The sequence below is a fragment of the Tiliqua scincoides genome, chromosome 1, assembly GCF_035046505.1.
Source record: "Tiliqua scincoides isolate rTilSci1 chromosome 1, rTilSci1.hap2, whole genome shotgun sequence".
NCBI classification, from domain to species: domain Eukaryota; kingdom Metazoa; phylum Chordata; class Lepidosauria; order Squamata; family Scincidae; genus Tiliqua; species Tiliqua scincoides.
Window position 1 is genome coordinate 33,695,832 of NC_089821.1, and position 20,333 is coordinate 33,716,164.

At 42.9% G+C, this 20,333-nt stretch overlaps 1 protein-coding gene across 2 annotated transcripts in view; it reads left to right on the forward strand.

Annotated features, from left to right (window-relative positions):
- SHANK2 (SH3 and multiple ankyrin repeat domains 2) overlaps nt 1-20,333 on the forward strand; it is a 434,329-nt gene that overhangs the window by 116,257 nt on the left and 297,739 nt on the right. For both annotated transcript variants that reach the window (XM_066632040.1, XM_066632049.1), the window contains 2 exons: nt 5,927-6,236; nt 13,439-13,608. In XM_066632040.1, the coding sequence (XP_066488137.1) occupies nt 5,927-6,236; nt 13,439-13,608 (480 nt within the window). The remainder of the gene's footprint in view (nt 1-5,926; nt 6,237-13,438; nt 13,609-20,333) is intronic.

Below are 20,333 nucleotides of genomic sequence, written 5' to 3' on the forward strand. Positions count from 1 at the left end.
CTTTATGTAAGGCTGTCCTTTCAGTCAACTTATTAATAAGAGCTTGCTTATGACTTATTCATTTTAGCTTATCTTACAGACGCCTCATTCCGTTTACAAAAAAAGCTCTGTTGTTTTCTAATAGATGTATTTGAGTAAGCATAAGGATTTTTCTCAGGTTGTTTTATTACTGAGTGCTCATGAATGTTTGTTTCATATGCATTCAGTTTGACAAAAAATATCCCAGTCGATTGTGGGAAACTATTATTTAATTCACAAGGAGTGATAATTTCTTAGAGGCATGCTGCTAATTCTTCTTACATCTCTTCAGCTGAACAGCATTTGTAGGTGTAGTTAATTTTGGAAAATAATTGCATGGGAAAAGGAAAATTAATTCAGTAGAACTGCAAGCATGCACGTTAAATAATTTTGTGCTACAGTTATACTGTGAACATAAAATAAATAGTACATGTAGGAAGCAAATAGGAAGTGTCTACCCATTTTGCAGTATTCAAACTGACATGGGAGATAAGCGAGAAAGCAGTTGTGCAGGGGAAGATGCTCGTCTGTGTCACCAATTTCCCATATAATCTGCGTACCATTGGCACTTTCCATTGAAAAAAGTAATGGTGCTTTAATAGAGTCTTTGAAGCCACACTTTGTGAATGTCAAATGAAATTTCAACCAGTAAGAATAATTAAAAGCTGTTTACATGTGCCATATGGCGAGGAAAGGGGATATAAGATTTTATAAAATATATAGAAATTACTTTGACTAGGTTCTGGTAATCCTGAAATTTGGGAGTGTTTACGTGGAGGTCACATGTACAATCTACAGTCAAGTTAAATTGGTGCACTTGGTTTAAAGCCATTTTGGTCTTGTTTGTTTGCTTTGTAATGAAGCTGAGTTTCTTCAGTGGGACTGAATCATATTAAATATAAGTATTGTGAGTTAAATTTTTTGAGGTCCAGTACATCAGTGGAAACTTCATGTAAGGCAGAATTAACCTTCAGAGGATGAGGGTTCTATCACACAGATTTTAAAATGTCAACAGTAATATGAATCCATACATTATGCGGGCCTTCCCCTGAAACTGTTGAACACAATTTTGTCAGATCTTAATTTTGCCAAGCAAATCTATATGAATGTAGCTTATGCTCTTCTCTACTACATTTTTATTTATCAGCATGCTGTATTTGTTGATGAACAATTTATCTACATCCTCTCTTCTTTGTAATTATTAAAGCAGTATGTTCAAAAGGGTAGTATACCTCATACGATCTTTCATGAAATATACAGTGTAGAATGGATAAATCACATGATGGATCAAAAACGTTATCAGTTAAAAAGTACATGGAATGGTACTTTAAAATATAAAGTACACAAACATGCAGCGTGAAAATGTATGTTTTTTTCTTAATAATCATCATTTGGGCCCTTACATTAGGAATTTGGAAACACATTTTTTTTGTTCACATTTGTACCTATTTTTTGGCTTACTAGGCCTATAAATTTATACATGAATATGATTATGCAAATATATCAACCAAGTTACAAATATAACTTTGCTTTTATATGATTCCTCTTGATTTATTAAATGGTTAAAACATTTAATCTTGTTAAATCTTTTTAACAGATTTAACAGATCTTGTTAACAGATAATTAACAGATAAATACTGTTAATAATAATAATAATAATAATAATAATAATAATAATAATAATAATAATAATGTAGAATTGAAGTCAACATAATGATTGTTTTTCACTTCCTTTATCTTCTCTTCTTCTTTAGCGTTTGTCACTTTCTTCATCACTGTAATATATTTGTGTGTTGGCTTAAGGTAGTATGTAACTAGCTGCAGTCATTCTGAAATAGGAAAAATTTATGTTCTGCATTTTATTTCAGTAGTTCTGTTCCAGCTAGTGAACATCTTTTAGATCTATTGAGTTAATTAGAATGTTGACATTGATTTCATTGGGATATGAATTGCACCTACTTTCCCCTGTTCAATAACAGCAGACCACATACACAAACAAGTTTCTGCATTCAGATTAGGTTTAGCATATGCACAAATGTCAGCTATGTTAGGAGAGGAGAATCACCACAGTTTATGTACTCACTACAGTTACTTGAGGAGGCATTGTTTTGGTGCCCCATGTATCAGATTTATGCTTTGAAAAAACTTTTTCTGGTGACACTTGTCACAGCAACTAGCCACTTCTACTCTTGAGGCCCAACAGGCAATAGCAGCCACAGGCTTTATTCGGAAACCTCTCACTATGTTGACTGATGGAGAGTAGCATGGAGAAATAGTTCACATGGACTTCAGGTATCTTCTTCACATGTCTATCCCACCAGATATCTAATTTGGGGTTGTGCAAGGCTTCTTTTTGTCTAGAGCAGCGATTTTCAGTCTTTTTCATCTCATGGCACACTGACAAGGTGCTAAAATTGTCAATACATTTTTTTTTACCATTGACAAGGCATGTGCTGCTGGTAGAGGGCTCAAATTCCCCAATTGCCCTAGTCCCTCCCCAAAGTCCTGCAGCACATCTGTGGACCAGCCACAGCGCATCAGTGTGCTATGGCACAATGGTTGAAAATCGCTGGCCTAGACCTTATTGTTTTGTGGGAATGTGAGGGCAGGAACAGGTACCAAACTTTCTGTCAGCAGTAACATCAGGGTTTGAACAGATTGGGTACAAGCTGAGGGGCCACAGTTCTCAGAGGACCCACTTGGCTGCTCTGACCCCAGGCATCTCTACTTATCGCAGTGTTAGCTGCCAGAGTGCCCTCAGAGATCCTAAGCTTCCCAGTGCCCGCTGGAGCAGTGATGCCAGATAGCTACTGCTGTATCCAGCAGGCACCAGGAAGCCACTGGAAGTCTCCTTGGGGAAAGCCTCAAGCCCTGCAATTGGGCATCTCAAGTCTGTGCCAGCTATTTTGCGAGCACATACTTGAAAGACCCTGTGTTGAGCTTTTCAGCCTGATACGGAGTTCAGGATGTGGCGGAGCAGAGCTCCGTTGGTCCTACCCCACTCCCAACACTGTTCCCCGCCCCACCCTTGTTCTGTTCTCCCCCCAGAGGCTGCACTGCTGCCCAGTAGTTTCACTTACCCCTAGCGGTGATATATCCTCCTCCTGCTGGTGCTGAGCCTGGCACCTGACTGGCGCAGGCCCAGCACCAGTGCTCCCTACTCTCCCAGTGCTGTAAACATGCTTTGCATCACCTTTACATTACCCAGCGCTGGTGCAAGGGCCCAGCGCTGGCTCTGGGAGGGTTCAGGATTAGTCAGTGAGGGGGGGTTAACTGTTATTAAGAATATTTATGTATTGCAGTTCACAAACTGGTTTATCTAGCTAAATAAATAAATAAACAAATACATACATACTTTCCTCACTGTCTAAAATGTTGCAGAAGAAAAACTAGCAAACAGCCTCTGGAAAAGAAAGCATGCTGTGGTGAATACTTGCTCAATAGAAAGCAAGTACACACTTGCTTTATTATACTATATAAAGTATACACTTGCTTTATACTATAGGCTTTATACTTTATACTAAGCATAATATGCTTGCTCAGTAGCCCTGCTCAATGTAAAGAGAAGCACCGCTTTTTAAAGCACCTCTTTGCCCAGTTCGCAAGGCATTATCCCAGGACTAGGGCTTGTTCAAGAGATACCAACACGTGAGGCAGCATGCCAGATGCCCCCCCTTACCCGATGATCTTCCATCCTCTGCTCCTTCCATTCTCCAATATTCTTGCTCAGCACATTCCTTCCATCCACATTTCCTCTTTCTCTCTGTCCCCTCTTCCTTTCCTGATCCAGGGAGTGGAAGGAGGAAAAGGAACAGCGGGAGCAAGTAGCTGGACAGACCTGGGTGCGCTATACCAATCTGCTGTGTGAAGCTACTGCTTCAGTTGGTCTAATGGATGGGCCAGCCCTGCCCAGGGCCCTCAGCAACATGGCGCTTGTGGGCAACTGCTTGTGGGCCTCCCAGAGACAACTGGTTGGCTGGGAAATAGGAGGGTAGAGGAGACAGGCCTTTGCCCTGATCCAGCAGCACTCTTGTTATGCTCTTACATATCTTATTGGTTCTTTTGCTAGTGAAAGTAGTAAAATTGTTAAAGTGCTTCCATAGCAGATAGAAAGCTGTGCTTTCTAGTCCAATTACTAGTAAAGTATGAAAATGGGATAGTTTTACCCTTCTCTGTCTCCAGACATGGGTACCCAACACTTGCTTCTTTAGAGTGACCAGCCTTTCTACACAGAGCACAGCAAAGCCCATGTGGAACAGGATTTTGGTTAGTGGGAGTTTTTCCTTGAGGCATCCTCAGAATAGGAAATGGGAGACGGGGTTACAGTAGTGACACGAGTGGACAAACAACATAATTGTTAGACTTGCAGCTTCAAAAGTTTTTATAATCTCTGGATACGGGAAATGGGGATTTTCCTTGGCAGTCAATTAATTATATTTACTGGTAATTGACATGAAGGCTTCTAACCTAAAGTTCTTTGAGGTGCTGCACTTACATAATGCCTTGCAGGTTCAGGTAATAAGATCAGGTGAAACAGCACAAATGCAGGACACTCTTTTGCAGAAGCACTTTGAACTGGTACAGCTCTAATTTATGCTATATGCATCAGAACTCTCTCCAGTCACTCAAGGCAGAACTGTGGTACAAGCAGCCCCCTGCATTGGGTGCTGAGGGATGTCGGCAAATGCCTTTATCCCCAATGCTTGGACAGCCTTTCACCCCTCCTTTTAATAGCAGTAATTGTCCAATGATAGTCCAGAATGCAATGCTCATGAGTTGGCAAGGGCCCGCAGATTTGGCTTGCGTGATACTGCTAGGCATCAAAGGTGTATAGTCCATCATTACATTGTTGTTGTTCAGTTGTTAAGTAATGTCCGACTCTTCATGACCCTATGGACCACAGCACGACAGGCCCACCTGTCTACCACTAACTTCCGGAGTTTGTCCAAACCATGTTTACATACGTGTACATATTACCAAGAAAAATAAAACAGTTCAGGAAAAATAATTACAAGTAACACAACATTCTCTCAGATTACATGGCTGTTGCTGGCAGTGCCAGGGCCAGGCCTCAGGGAGCTCTGGAGCAATGTTATATTCTGGGCCTACCATGGCTCCCTTTCACTCCATGATTGCACATTGGAATTTACTGCTGTCAGTACTGAAGATCATTCTGACCAGGTAGATCTCTGATAGGTGGAGGTGCTCTGCCAGTGCCTGACCTGGTCAGTATCTGATGCAGCCCTGCATAGAGAGATTCTGTGATTCAGGTGAAGCAGTGGAGTATAACAATTTCTAAATGTTGTGGTCCCATGTGGAGTCACCATTCTGGAAGAAAGCATTTTCCTACGACTGCTACATGTTTAGGGAAGTACAAATCTTTAAAGTTGTGTTAGAAGAAGGTAGAAAAAAGGGAGAAAGTTTTTAGTTTTAACATGCAAAAATGGTCTGCTTTTATCATACTAAAAATACTCAGTATATGTTTTGGGAAGATTGTCCACATTTATTGGACACATTTTTGACACTTGGGAATGCCAGCCATCAGCATCCTGTCAGCATTCATGGGTGAATGTCAATCTTCAGTTCTGGAATCTTACAGTAAGATCATATATAGATATAAAAATGAAAATTGCTCAGGTTTCCAGTAATGTGAAACTTTATCGCTTATTAATCTTTTTTTTTTTTTAAGTGTATTCATATGAAAATTATCTTTAATGTTAATTGCAGTTGAAATATAATTCTAGTGCTCATCTTGATTAGACAATCAGCCAAGGCAGAATTTCTCTCTCTTTCACATATTAAGAATGAAAAAGGGCAGTATATTTTAGTAAATCTTTTTTGTGGGCTGATAAATTAGATATTTTTTAATCAGAGTATCATTTTGTTTTCCTCTTCCCTTTTCATCCAGTGCCATTCAGAGAGGCTCCTACATACTCAAATAGAAGACGGAGGCCCCCGAGCACCTTGACAGCACCTCGTGTCTTGCTTCGGTCCAATAGCGATAACAATCTGAACGTCAACCTTCCTGATTGGTCAGCCTCCTCTTTAGCTTCTTCACACCGTAGCCTTTCGCCTCACTTACTCCAACAGATGCAGAATAATCCTAATGGAACTGTGAAAACTGTGGGGAGCTACACGTCGTCCTCTCGTAGTCGCTCACCATCATTAAATAGGTTAGGAGAGGATGCAAAGCGCCAGCAACAGCACCGGCACATCAGGTGAAAATGCTTTTGTCAGCATTTCTCTGGTTTTGTACATTTAGTTTGTGTTGAGGTTTTAAAAATGCTGGTTACAAATACAAGTGTGAATTAAAATAAATCTCATCTCTTGTCTCCTTCCCCTTCCCCTTCTCTCACCTCACCTCAATACCTCCCTTTAAAAGGCAAATATAAATAAATAAATAAATAGAAGAAGGGTAAAGGCAGTTGTTCGTTGGCTGTTGGGGAAGATTCCAGGGTGAGAAGAAGGATGTGGAGATGTTCAGGCTGCAATCATATCCGCAATTACCTTGGAATAAGCTATACTAACTATAATGGGATGTACTTCTGAGTAGACATGCATAGGATTGACTATCAGTCTCTGAATAGCTCCATGACATTTTGATGCTTTGAAACCTCGCCATATTATTCCTCCTAGCAAAAGCTATATTTATTTTTCCTTTGCAGCCTGGTCCAATCCATTCACAGCCCCCTGTTTAGTGTCATACATGACAGCTGACATTCGGTTTTTTAGGATTGCCTTTCAAGCCACTAGTGTGGCTCTTAGAAATCAGGTGAACTGATTATGGTTCCATTTCCCAAAGTCTGGGGATGTAACTAGGGATATCATGTAGTTACATAAACATGGCATGTTTTCAGTGCTATGTGATTCCAGTAATGGATGCAATCAACTCACCTCAAATGCCATTTTTTTAGAGCCCAATCCTGTGGTCGGCGGCACAGCTCTGTGCCGCTAGCCACAGTTATGGCACATTTGCAGGGCTCACTGCTGGGCTCCTGCTGGTGCTAGCCTAGCGCTCGCTGCTGCTGGGCTAGCGCTAGGCGGTGGCCCAAGTTCCACGGCTTGGCAGTCTCCTGGACCATCGGGCTGTGGAACGGGAGGCGCGGGTGTGGACAGGGGTGTGGGGGAGGCATTCCGGGGAGGGGGGAGGAGGATCCGTGGACCTGAGCTCCTCAGGATCCAGGACGCTTGTGTAGGGCTGCACGCCCTACATGAGCGCCTTTACTCATGGTAAAGTGAATAGCCCATTGCGAGGCTGCTTACCTTACTCAGGGGAAGGAACAAACATTCCCTTCTCCCAAGGTGCCTCCCGCAGTAGTGCGGGAGGCACAGGATTTGGCAGCAGTCCTTTTCGGTGACGCCAAGCCTGGGCGCTCCGGGCAGCTCAGGATTGGGCTGTAAAGCTTTTCTGAGTTTTCTCAAGTGTTTTTTAAAGGAGTGAAGAGGGGCAAAACTGGGTGGAACAATGGGGCAGGGAGGCTGAGGTAGGGATGGATCTGATGGTGATGGTGCACATCAGCTCCTATCCCCTCTGTGGGCAGCCTCCCTTCTCCCTTTCTTGCCTCAGACTTGCACCAGTCTGGCACAGGTGCGAGGAGACCCATTGTGGAGCAGGAGGCTTATGAAGGTGTAAAGGGATTTAAATCTTCTTTCCCCTCCCAAGCATCCTGATCTGCTTGCCTGTCTGGATACAGTGCTCCTGTTTTTGGCATGGCTGCACTAGTGGAGGTGAGAGAAGGATAGGATTGGGTCCCAAGACACCACACCAAGAGTTGTTCTTCAAGTTGGGAATGGCTTTCTGAGGAATAGCTGTTAAGGCAGTTTGTTGTTCAAGATACTTATTTCTCCTTTCTCTATTGGGAGGTGTTCAAGGCAGTTTACATATTAGTAAATTTTGTACATATTAGTAGAAAACAAAAATAAAAGTGGGAGCATTCCTCTCCTCCTCTGGTGAGGAGGGGCACAATTGAGCTTAAAAGGTACTAGCAGATGGAGGTGATAATGCAAGCAAGTAAACTTCACCTTGCTTGCTTTTCCTTCTTCTTTTCAACTTCTACTTCACAAGGCAGTTGGTGCTGCCAACACATAATGTCACACCTACACTTAGCCTTATAAATATATAGGGGTGGGGTGAGGTGGTAACTTGCATACCTACTGTTGTATGTGGTTGGAATACTGTATACCTTCTTGGCCATTTTAGATATCAGTTAGACGAAAGGGAAAGCCAAGATTCCCACAGTTGAGAAAATATATCATATTGCAGTGTTTCTCAAACTGTGGGTCACAACCCACTAGGTGGGTTGCGAACCAATTTCAGTTGGGTCCCCATTCATTTCAATATTTTATTTAAAATATGTTAGACTTGATACTACCTTGGTATGTGACTACATTTGGGGAAATGTTACACATCTGTACGTTTAACAGGCTACTCTGTATATGCTTTTAACAGTGATAGTAAATGGAACTTACTCCTGGGTAAGTGTGAATAGGGTTTCAGCCTAGGATTGTTAAAACTCTTCCTGTTGATGATGTCACTTGCAGTCATGACATCACTTCCGGTGGGTCCTGATGGATTCTTATTCTAAAAAGTGGGTTCCAGTGCTAAAAGTTTGAGAACCACTGTCATATTGTAATATGTGATATCACTGTCATATTGTAATAGGGTAGAGCCTGTGTAAATATGCCACATCTGGGAATGTGAAAAGATGTTAATAAATCAGAATTGTTGGGTTGGGAGCAGTGGCGACAGCTTGTGTGGTTAAGCTGCCTCGACCACATGGGGTTGGTGTCAAGAAGCACAAATTGTCTGGGGATGGGATGCAGCTTTGAGTCCAGGTGGGAATGCCCATCCTGGGGAATAGACAATCAACTGCTGTCTCCCAAGCTGTCTCCCTGCATTTAAAGGAGAAGAAGGCGGGCATCCCAATCCTGAGCTACCTGGCACGTGGGGCTGCCATGGTGCCGAAAACAGCTGCTACGGCAACCTAAGCGCTATCTGGGCAGTGCCAACGGCTCTTTAGGGTAGGGCTCTCTAAACCTTTCGGCCAAAGGGCCACATCAAATATCTGGCACGGTGTCAAGGGCCAGAAAACAAAATTAAATATAAAATTTAAATAAATACATTAGAGATGGAACTTAGATGAATGACTGAAATGAATGAATGAATGGGCTCAAATGTCCAGGATTTCTCCAAGCAGCAACACAGCCCAAGAAATAAAGCACACACACTTAAATGGACCCCCATTTCCCTACCCCACAAGCACAACTCTGGTTGTGTTTGGTCAACTGGGCCAGAGGCTCTCAGGGGATCAGAGGCTGGTCGTGGACCGGACAGAAGCTCTCCACGGGCCGCATTTGGCCCCCGGGCCTGGGTTTGGAGACCCCTGCTTTAGGGGAAAGGGAGTTGGGTCGCCATAGAATCAAGAGCCTCCATGTCAGGCCAGTAGCAAAGCTCCACCGACTCTCTCCTGCCCCATTCCCTCCCCTTCCTGTCCTCTTCCTTCCCTCACCTTCATCGCTCCACCTCAGAATGCCTCCTCCCCGCCTCCCTCCATGCCCCTACCTAACTCTCCACCGCTCAACAGTCCATGCGACTGCTGAGTGCCGGAGCACTGGTGATCCACTGGCACTAGCCCAGTGCTGGCCAGAGCTGAGCTAGCACCAGTGCTGCATCGGCGCTAGTGCCTCGCAGACATGTCTTACGGCACGTTTGCGACAGTGCACATCAGCCATAAGCTGACGTGCACTGGTTAACATTGGGGCCTCAGTATTTTACCTTCTCAGAGGCATATCTAAGCACTTGTAGGCAGGTGTCCTGGGTGCCACTTGAAGGGGGGAACTACTAGAAGGAACAGGGGTGGCTTGATCATTGGACCTCTTCCTCCTCATGTTTCGGTGGCTCCATGGTCCAGCCACTGCCCATGTTCCTTCTCTTTCGAAGGTTCTCATTGAACAGCTGGATTATAGGGCTGCTATCACCTCCAGTGCCTCCTTCTCAGAAGCTTAACCCATAAGTGATTTCACAATGTTGTGATGTTGTGACATCACTGTTCTGGGCAGCAGCGCCTATAGTGATGGCTCTGGGCTTGCTGCAAGTTTTTTCTCTCTGTAACTTTCTGCAGAAAAAGTGGCCCATTTCTCCCAAGGATTTGTCTTGCATGGTTATTGGGGGTGTATGGGCAAAGCAAGAGAATTATGTGTGGCTTAATCCGAAGTCACATATGGGGAATGAAACGTAGGAGAGCCTATCCCAATTAAGAAGAGCCTACACCAGTGGTTTTCAAACTCTCAGGGAGAGTTTGAGCCACTGGAAGTGTTTGCAGGGGCGGGGGGGAGGCAGCGGGGGCGGGTGGAAGGCAGCGGCACAATCCCTAAGATCGTGCCACTCAGGGAGCTGCAGGAGCTTGGGTGTACTTACTCAAGTCTCCTGCAGCCTCCCCGGAGTGTGGGGAGCCCTGTGCGACCTTTGGCAGGGCTCCCGCAGCAGTGAAAGTAAAAGCGGAACAATCGCGCTTTAGCGGAGGCGGGGTGTGATTGCTCCTCTTTTACTTTCACTGCTGCGGGGAGCCCTACCAAAGGTTGCACCAGGCTCCCCGCACTCCGGGGAGGCTGCAGGAGGCTTGGGTAAGTGCACCCAAGCTCCTGAAGCCCCCTGAGTGGTGCGATCCTGGGGATCGTGCTGCTGCCTCTCCCTGCCTCCAGGCTGCCCCCGCCCCTTAAAGGACAGAGTCCAGGGCCCACAGGCTGGGGTGTCACGATGCCCCAGTTTGAACAGCCCTGGCTTGCTGCAGCCAGTTAATAGTTCATTCTTACTTTATATTTAAAGTCATTCAGGACATAGAGCCTTTTGAACAAAATGCTTATTAATAAAGTGCATGCCAGTGGTGACAGGTCTGCAAAATTACATCTATGTAAATGTGACAAAAACAACTATTACAGTTCCTATTCAGGCAGCCATGCCATGTGGCTTATTATCTCCATTGTATGATCTTTTTTACTGCAGGGGTAGTACCCAGGACCCCGCATTCAGTTCACTGCCTAATTATTCCTAAGCATATCATCATCAATGCTCTGCTGTAATCCAGGGATGTCCAGACTTTTTGGCAGGAGGGCACATCATCTCTCTGACACCGTGTCGGGGCTGGGAAAAAAAGAATTAATTTACATTTCAAATTTACTTAAATGAGTATATTAGAGATGGAACTTATATGAATTAGTGAAGGTCTTTCAATAGCTCAAGGCCTATAAAAGGCCTTGCACAAAGCAAGGATGGCATTTCCTTCACTGCCAATGCTGCATCGCAGTTGTGGAACAGCAAACAGTGGAGGGAGCTCTCGTCCCACAGCTCACACAAGAGGTCAAAACAATCGCTCTCATGCTGAGAGCAGTTGCGTCAGGCCAGTGTGGGCTCCAGCAAGTTTCCAGACGCCAGAGACTCATTGGAGACTGGAGGCTCCCTGCGGGCCGGATTGGGAGCCCCTGAGGACTGCAAATGGCCCCTGGGCCGGGGTTTGGGCACCCCTGCTCTAATCAATTATTTCAGTCCTCTGTTTCTGTGTGTGTTTGCCCTTTCATTCTGGTCCATAGCACTTTGATTAATTATTTCCTTTTTTAATTATCAGCCTCTTTTCTGCAGTCCTTGAGTCTTTTGATTTTTTTTTGAAATTTCTATTAACACCTGCAAATGTAGTCAAATGTGTTCCAGACATACTCCTTTGCTGAAAAACATCAGAGCAATTTTGTGCATAATAATATTTATGGTTAGAATGTTCAAAAAGCCCCCGCCCCCACCCAAGCAAAGGCACCGAATGCTTTTTGGAATTCTCTAGGAGTTGCATATTGAATTTATGCAAACACTTTTTAAAGTCCCCTCCTGTGCAAGTTATAATTACAGTAAATAAACTGTGATAATTTATCAGGAAGATGGGTCCAAATGTTGTACTAGATTTGTTCAGTCTCTAGATGAACGGTATAATGACTGCACATAAATTGCGGCTGTTAGGCTATGTAATCAGCATATTCCAAATACTGACACCTGCTGCTTTCTGGTATGTAATTGAAAATAGACATTAGGCCTTTGCCTACTGGGATTCACAAACTTATTAAAAAAAAATCTGGAAATAAAGTTTCCCAGCAGTGCAGATAAATAGAATGGAAACTATAAAATTAAGGAATGATTTTTTTTAAAATGTACATTCCTGGTGTGGTTAGTTTCTCACATTATAATGGAAAACACATTTTCTTCATAAAAGTTATATTGGATATAGTAACCCTAAGAAGTTCAGGTTCTGTGACTCTGCTAATAATTACCGTAGTTGGTAAGAATTGTGGCTGCCACTATGACAAGTGACATACTTATGGCCCAATCATATCTGGGCCTCATGCTGAAGAACTTGAGCTCTGTAGCACAAAGCCTGGGCTGCTGTCACAGCTGCAATAGCACGCAGGCCAGGGCTGTCAGTGCAAATGGCTGGTGGCCTTATCTGCATTCCAACGGAGTATGGAGCCTCTACTGGAGCAGGTAGGTTAGTGGAGGGGGTGATCTGGGGGACAATCTGGACAGGGATTGAACCAGGCCAGAGTCAAGTTGAGAGTGGGGCAGCGTGGCAGCAAAGTTGCTAATATCCTATGCCCCTGGCCTAGGCCCAACATACCCCCTTGGACCTACTGGGATTTATGCCAGCAAAAGAACTGATGTGGATCCAAGTAGTCTGACTGGGGATCATAGTGTGGTGGGGTAGGTAAGTATAAAAGTTCTTTACTCATCTCGGTGCTGCTGCATGGCCCCTGGCTGGCACAAAGCATACAGCATCAGCACCACTGCATGCTCTGGCCAAACCCTTGATAGGATTGGGTTGTTAGTTCCAGAAAACCATAGATACATTTTCTGGTTAATGCTTAAATGTTTTTAGTATTGTTTTAATCTATTAATACTGGTTATGTTGTAAGCTGCCTTGAATCCCCTTGAGTGTGGGAGAAAGGCGGGATATAAATTCTTCAAATAATAAATTTCTGGAAAATAGGAATGTTAATTAATGTTTATCTCAGTCTGGGCATTCAGCTTTGCTTCCCACAATACTTTAAACACAGGCTTAACTGTTTGCTACTGTACATGCATCTTAATTGTACCATGTGTGTGTCATTCTATATAACTAATGGATTGGAAATCTGGAGCCAGTTACTGCCTTCAGTGAAAAAAAATTTTCAGTGTTTTTTCAGTGAAAAAAAATTATTATTATTAACTGAACTTTTCCACTTAGAAATGTATTTGAAGGTTAAAGAGGATTGACTAGACTTGCAGACAGGTGGCACTTAATCAGCAGTAGTTGGTATGACTCCATTTGATCAGGTAAAAAACAAACAATGCCTGGTTCGAAAGGTAAGCTAACACCGCTTCACTTTTCTCTCCCTCTTCCTCCAGTGCCAGTTATAACCCCAGTGCCAACAAGGATATTATACCTGCCTTGGATTATCAGGGTCCAAAACGCAAACTTTACAGCGCTGTACCTGGAAGACTGTTTATTGTCGTGAAGCCATATCAGCCTCAAGGAGAAGGGGAGATTCACTTGCATAAAGGAGACAGGGTAAAAGGTTAGTCTTCTTGCTTCAAGTGTCCCTCATTCGTTCATTCATTCATTCATACCTAGTTGAAGTTGGGAGCGGAACATATAAATTTGTTGGTTTAGTTCCAGTTCTGGTTCAGCTAGGCAAACATTAGTATAACTGGGATTCAGTTCAGGCCATGTACATTTGAGTAATTAACTTGATGCCCTTCAGAGCTATTTGAACTTTATCTGATAAGATTAATATAACTGTGCCAATTTGCGATGCATGGAAACATGTTAACTTAGCACTATGAAGCATGCTTTAAAATAATAAACAATAAGCAACTGTAAGTATGCAGTGCTTCTAATTTATACGTAAAGGGGCAGTTTAAAATAAGTGAAAGGACAAAGTCACAGGAATAAGTTTGGAGACCAGTATTCTGGAGACCAGTTCTGATCCCCCCCCCCCGCGAGTGTTCCTGGCCAAAGGGCAGGTACTTAATCCACCTCCCTGTTCTGCACTATCTTGCCACATGGGTGGGTGGCTACCTTAGAGCTGAGCGCTGTTCCACTGAACAAGGTACTCTAGGTCCAGCACAAATCTGTCAAGAAAATGGCATTAACTGACTCAGACAGGTGAACAGCATTATCCTTGTACAGTGTGAGCTAGGAATGGACAATTCTGGGATGTTTGAACACTACCCTTCCTGCTTCCAACACCCACTTCCCTGGGTGCATGTTTACCTTCCCCTAGTTCTAATCTAGCTGCTGTCCGAGCCCCCCTCCAAAGCCTGCACTTCAACAGGTCTGCCTATATCATGGTCATACCTGCATTTGGGAAATGTTACAGACCTGTACTTTTAATAAGCTACTCTGTATATTCTTTTAACAATGATAGTAAATAGGTCTTACTCCTAGGTAAGTGTGGGTAGGATTGCTGCCTAGAATTGTTACAAATTTTCTTGCTTGATGATGTCACTTCCGGTCATGACTTCACTTCCGGTGGGTCCTGACAGATTCTCATTCTAAAATGTGGGTCTCGGTGCTGAATGTGTGAGAACCACTGCTGTAGGGGATATGTTCCTGACTCCCATTAATTCACGTGAAGCAATAGCGTGTCTTACCTTAACCAAACACTGTAAGCAGAAAGCGTATAGCAAGACAGGCAGGCAGGTGACCTGCAAGCTAGTATGGAGACTGAGAGCTATTGTTAACAAGAAGCAGAAAGTTAATCCTCACTCTTCGTCTCCCTTCAAGCCTGCAGCCCGCCTGCCTGCTTGTCTTGTTATAAGCTTTTTGCTTACAGCATTTGGTTAAAGCAAGATACGTTATTGCTCAACATGAATGTAATAGAGATAAATGAAGGTAATGGTCATGGGAGACACAGGAAACTGCCAATAACTGGATCTGTGGATACCAGATGCACAGGACGCTTGTATATCTTTTCATGATTATTACTGGAAAACAGGTTTTTGCTGTCCATGACTCCTGCTGGTTTCAGCAGACAAGAACATATACATAATAGATACATACCATGAGGTATGCATTTTGTTGTAGGAGAGATGTTGGCCCTCTCTGTGTCATGTCATTGGAACAGGTTGCTCAAAATAGCACCACACTGTGTTAGAAGCAAATCTCACTATGTGTTCTGACAAATTGGTGTGCTATGGACAGCACACTAATGCAGTATTCCTGTGTTCTCAACTACCATGGGAACAGAAACAGCTACATTAGCTCAGGCTGCTATAGCAATGCAAGGGGTTGTCCTATTTGAGGAACAATACACAGATCAGCTAATGTTGCTTACTTCAAGCTCTGCTACTGTAGCTATAGGGCTATTTTTATGTCCTGCACAATTCCAGAAGAAGCTTCTGTGAATGCTGTGTAAGGGTGAATACTTGAAAAGAAAGGGGTGCATGATAGTAGCAGTATCTGTTTGCTGCTGAAGTAGGCAAATTCTGTAAATAAGACCTGATTAGGGTATATGTGAGCGCAAGTGACCCCATTTGATTAAGTGCTCTTTTCCACATTCTACAGACTTCATTCTGATTCCCTTTGATGTCTGCTCACCTGGTCTGATCCCCAGATTGTTAGTAAGAAGGTTTGTCTTTCTGGAACCAAAATGGTTCAAAAGAGGTTGTATGCACTTCTCAATGGAACCATCTTGGAACCCTGTCTCTGATTGCTGTTCTTTCAGCTGCTTGCTGAATTCTTTTTTCACAAAGCAGAATAGTTGAGAGATGGTGGTTTGGGGCCAATCCTAAGCAGTGTGCACCGGCTTACCGCTAGTGCGCCCTGTCGCAAACATGCCGTAAAGCACATTTGTGAGGTCCTAGCACCAGTGCTCCGCCACTCGGTGGTCGTGTGGATCGCTGGGCAGTGGAGAGGTAGGTGGGGGCTTGGGGGGAGAAGGAGTTCTGGAGCTGGGGGAAAGCAGGGAGAGGGTGGGGAGGAGGCATGCCAGGGGAGTGAGTGGCTTGGGAGGGAGCTTTACTCCACTGGATCCTGAGTCTCTGTGTCAGGCCTTTAGCCCTTAGGTCGCCATAGAATTGAGTAGCCCCATTGCAGGGCTACTCACCTTACCCGGGGGAAGGGGACGAAAGTCCCCTTCTCCTGAGTAGCCACCGGCACTGCTCAGTTAACACTCAGGATGCAGCGGTAGTCTTTTTCGATGCCACTGCAGCCCTGTGTGCCAGGCAGCATAGAATTGGGCTGTTGGTTAGCAGTGCTGTGCCTAGTGTCCAGTCATGGGGTCTGTATTGCTCATTCTCTTCCCAAGTCTATAGTGTCTTCTCTGTGAACTCTTTAGTCCTTCACTTTTGGATGTTTGTGTAAATGCTGCCCTTTGGATGGTGTTGTTGCTCTTCTTCAGCACTTTCCCTGGTTTTACTTTGTGCTTTTATGTCCTTATAATCACCGATACTAATATATAGTGATGTAGATTCTTGCCATGTGGGCTTCATAAATGAACTGCATTTTCTTGTAGCTACTGTGTTCTTATTTTCATCATATGCAATTGTATCCTCCTGTTTTTCTTAGAGTGGGTTTAGGGTATTCCCCAGAGTTTACTGGGGAACACCCTAGCACTGGGTTTACATGTCATTAGTCTGTTCATGGTGTACCAGTACTCCACTACAAGAGAAGTAACAGCTGTGGGTGATCAAATGGGATATTGCCAAGACATTTTCTGCTATTTTTTCTACTCCCTGCTTCTTGTCCACCTTTGTAACTGGCATGTAGAGACCACATTCAATTAGAAGAGAGAAATATCTGGTATTTACCATTTATAATAACATTTTATCAGATTTATCATAAATCAGATTTATCAGTATATTACTTAGTTTAGTATCATGTACCCTGTTGGTTGCTTTTCTTCATAAGCTATTGCTAGGGCATGCATGAAGTGATATATCAAACGTACAGGGAGTAGAAAGCTGAAAGTGGGTCAAGTTCAGGTGAAGATTTAAAAACTATTGTATTAATAGAATATCATGTAATCTAGCTAAAAATATCTTTTACTTTTTATCCATTAGTCATGCACACTGACATCATTTGTGTCTGCCACTCATGATAGAAAGGAAACCACAGCTTACTTATAAAAATAAACTTTATATATATTTATTTATATAAAATAAATAAAGTGTGTGTGTGTGTGTGTGTGTGTGTGTGTGTGTGTGTGTGTGTATTTATTTATTTATTTATTTATTTATTTATTTATTTATTTATTTTCTCGCAGTAATATCCTTGATCTAGATGGAAAAAGGTCTAGCATTTCCCCTTGTTTTAGCCAATTCAGCATCTTGAGCTTCATAGACTTTCTATTGCATAGTCTTGTCTCTATATATACTGGTTATATATTGAGCATACTGTTTATCGTAGGACTGTCAACTGGGAACTTTCACAGCAAATCTAAGCCACACTGAGCTTCTTAACTGGGTTGTTAGATACCACATTAAAATAATTTTAATATTTTTATAGGACTGTTTTGTGAGATTACTCCCCCTTCACATTAAATAAAGTAGATTTAGGTCACCAGGATTAAGCAAGGAATTACCTTTGCAGAGAAGAAAAGCCACCATCCCGTCTTCCATCTGTTGTTCTGTCTAGGCCACTAGTTCCCAAGCTGTGGTCCATGAGACCCTGAGAAGGCTTCAGGGGAAGAATTGCCTTTGATAACTTCTTGTGTCTCACCAAGCAAGAAATCTCCCACGGATCACCAGAGAGGGCAGAGAACGGACTGCCTGAAGTCACAGCCACTCAAGTGTCAGCTATGGGTGGTCCATTATCTGTTCTCTTTGATAGCCCATGGGTGATTGCTTGGGAGATCGACCACCAGAGAGGGTGGACACCAGACCACCCACAGCCGCATATGGTCCATGATGATTCCAATTTTTGCCTCAGTGGTCTGCAGGCTCCTAAGGGTTGGGAACCACTGGTCTAGGCTGAACTATGTTGTCCCCCTCCACGAGAAATGCTAATGGCATCTGAGGAAGAGGAGGAAAGCTAGCAAGGCAGAATCCACCATGCCCTACTCCATCTGCTATGCTTTTAAAGCTGGGCTATGTAAATTGTGTTTTTAACCAAATGTGAGCAATCTCTTAAGAGGTGAAAAGGTGGTATACAATTGTTCAGATAAATAAAGCATACAGAACTGCATTAATGTTAACTATAGGATCTGTAACGGCTTGGCATGGTTGTCATATACAACCTTCAGGTATGTGGTAACATTTATTCTTTACAAATGGTGATGTTTCTGAGTTTCAGAACGTGTGTGTGTGTGTTGCTTTATTTTTAATCTGAACCAAAATCTCTTTGGATTTGTGCTAGACTCACAAGTAAGCTCAGCCCATTCTGAAATGCGCTGACCCATTTCCTTTCTCCCAAGGCTACTCCTTGGGCCTTCATGAAATCATAAAGCCTTGCCAGCAGAAAAACCCCAGTGGACCTGGGCCTCCAGGAAAGCTACAGTTCCCATGGATAGAGGTGCAATTTTTCAGTGATAATTAAATAAACATAACACTGTTTTCTGCACTTCTCATTTTTTGGGAGGTGGGGAGGTCTGCAATGAATGAATGGCTGAACTGAGGGGGTGCATAGGTAATTATTACGGCTGCATCTGCTGACACTATACCACCCATCACCTACCTACTATACTTTAAAAGCAATTTTAATTATAATTTATAAAAATGTCTTCAGAATAAAAACACATAACACCACTTTCTGCACTTTTTCTCCTTGAGAATAAACAAAATCTATGAAAAAATAAAAATGTTTAAGAACATCTCTACCCATGGACCTATGTGTTGGAAGCTAACAACTGGTAAATTTTTATTGTTTAATGCAGCAGTTTTCAGCCAGTGATCCATGGCACCTTGGAGTGCCACAAATGGTCCGTAGGTTTTGCCTTAGGAGTTTGGGGGAGGATATTTATTGGTAGGGCTTTTGGGGATGTGAGCCCCCATGCTGGCAGCACAGTGCGCTTTGCCAATTAAAAAAAAACAAAACTGATGGTGTGCCCTGAAAATTTTAGTACCTTGTCAAGATTGAAAATTGTTGGTCTAATGTAATCTTTTCCTCCATGCGCACCCCACCCCCAATTGCATTGGCTAGAAGATAAGGTTTGGGAAAACAGGAGAATGGTAGTGTTGCAAAGAAGCTAGATATACAGAGGTATCCCTGCACCCAGGTTTTCCTCCTCTTGATTCTTAATGGGTATAGTGTTTCCAGGCTTTCAAAAAACTCTTAGAAAAAGCATCTGAGTATCCCTCAGGAATTATCCTTTTTAAAAAATGGAAAAGAACAAACCTATTTCAAAGTAAGCTGGGCAGGCTTTGCCCATCTCTGTTATCAGCCTTTCATTTTCTGAATTTCCAAGTGCCTGTAAAACTTTTGCAATTCTGGACTTAATTATGTGGTTGGAGACTATGGGCAACTGCCACCCTATCTACTTACAGTGATATGAATTTAAGTGGCAACTGCATGGCTCCTCACTCTTTGAATGTAACTCCATTCAAATTAGAGTTAAATTGGAACAATAATATGCTCTAATCACAAAATTGGAGTGTGCATTATAAGTTAAGAAATTGTAAACACTAAAATGCTAAAGAATTTTATCATTATCGAAGGATTTTATTTTCTTGAATCAGAGCGTTCCGGAATTTATCTATCTACAAATTTTTATTCCTCCCTTTTGCCACCAAGGAGACCCCCAAGGCATTTTAATACATTTGAAATATACAAATGAAATAATATGTGAAAAGTCTATATATTCAAGGTACATCATAGTTCTTTTTGGTCATAGCTCTCTGTTCACAAGGTGTGAGTGGGTGAGAGAGAGAGAGAGAGATGCAGGTGTAGGAGGTAGGGGAGTCCTGTATTCAGTGCAGCATGTCTGGGAGGGGAAGGGAAGTGATAGGAGACTGAAATGTCCCTTAACTTTGCGACCTTTTAAGTTTAATTCATCTTATGTTTAATTCCTTGGCAATTGCAAGTTTTTTTTTCTTCATTGTTCTGCAGCTCGCAGCTACAGTATTTGCAAAGTCATAGGATCAAATTCAGATTTAACACCTATGCAGACTCAGAGCCCTTACTCTTTTTAAAAGATTGTGCACTCCCCGTTGTCATTTTCTTCTGCTGTGAAAATTAGCTGAGTGTTTAAAGGCCCACTCCAACTGTCTATGCTTTCTGTGGGATATGTTAAAATCTTTTATCAACCAAGGCCATTACATTCACACCATCTGACCTAGATTCCATGTCTCTGGCATTAACCAT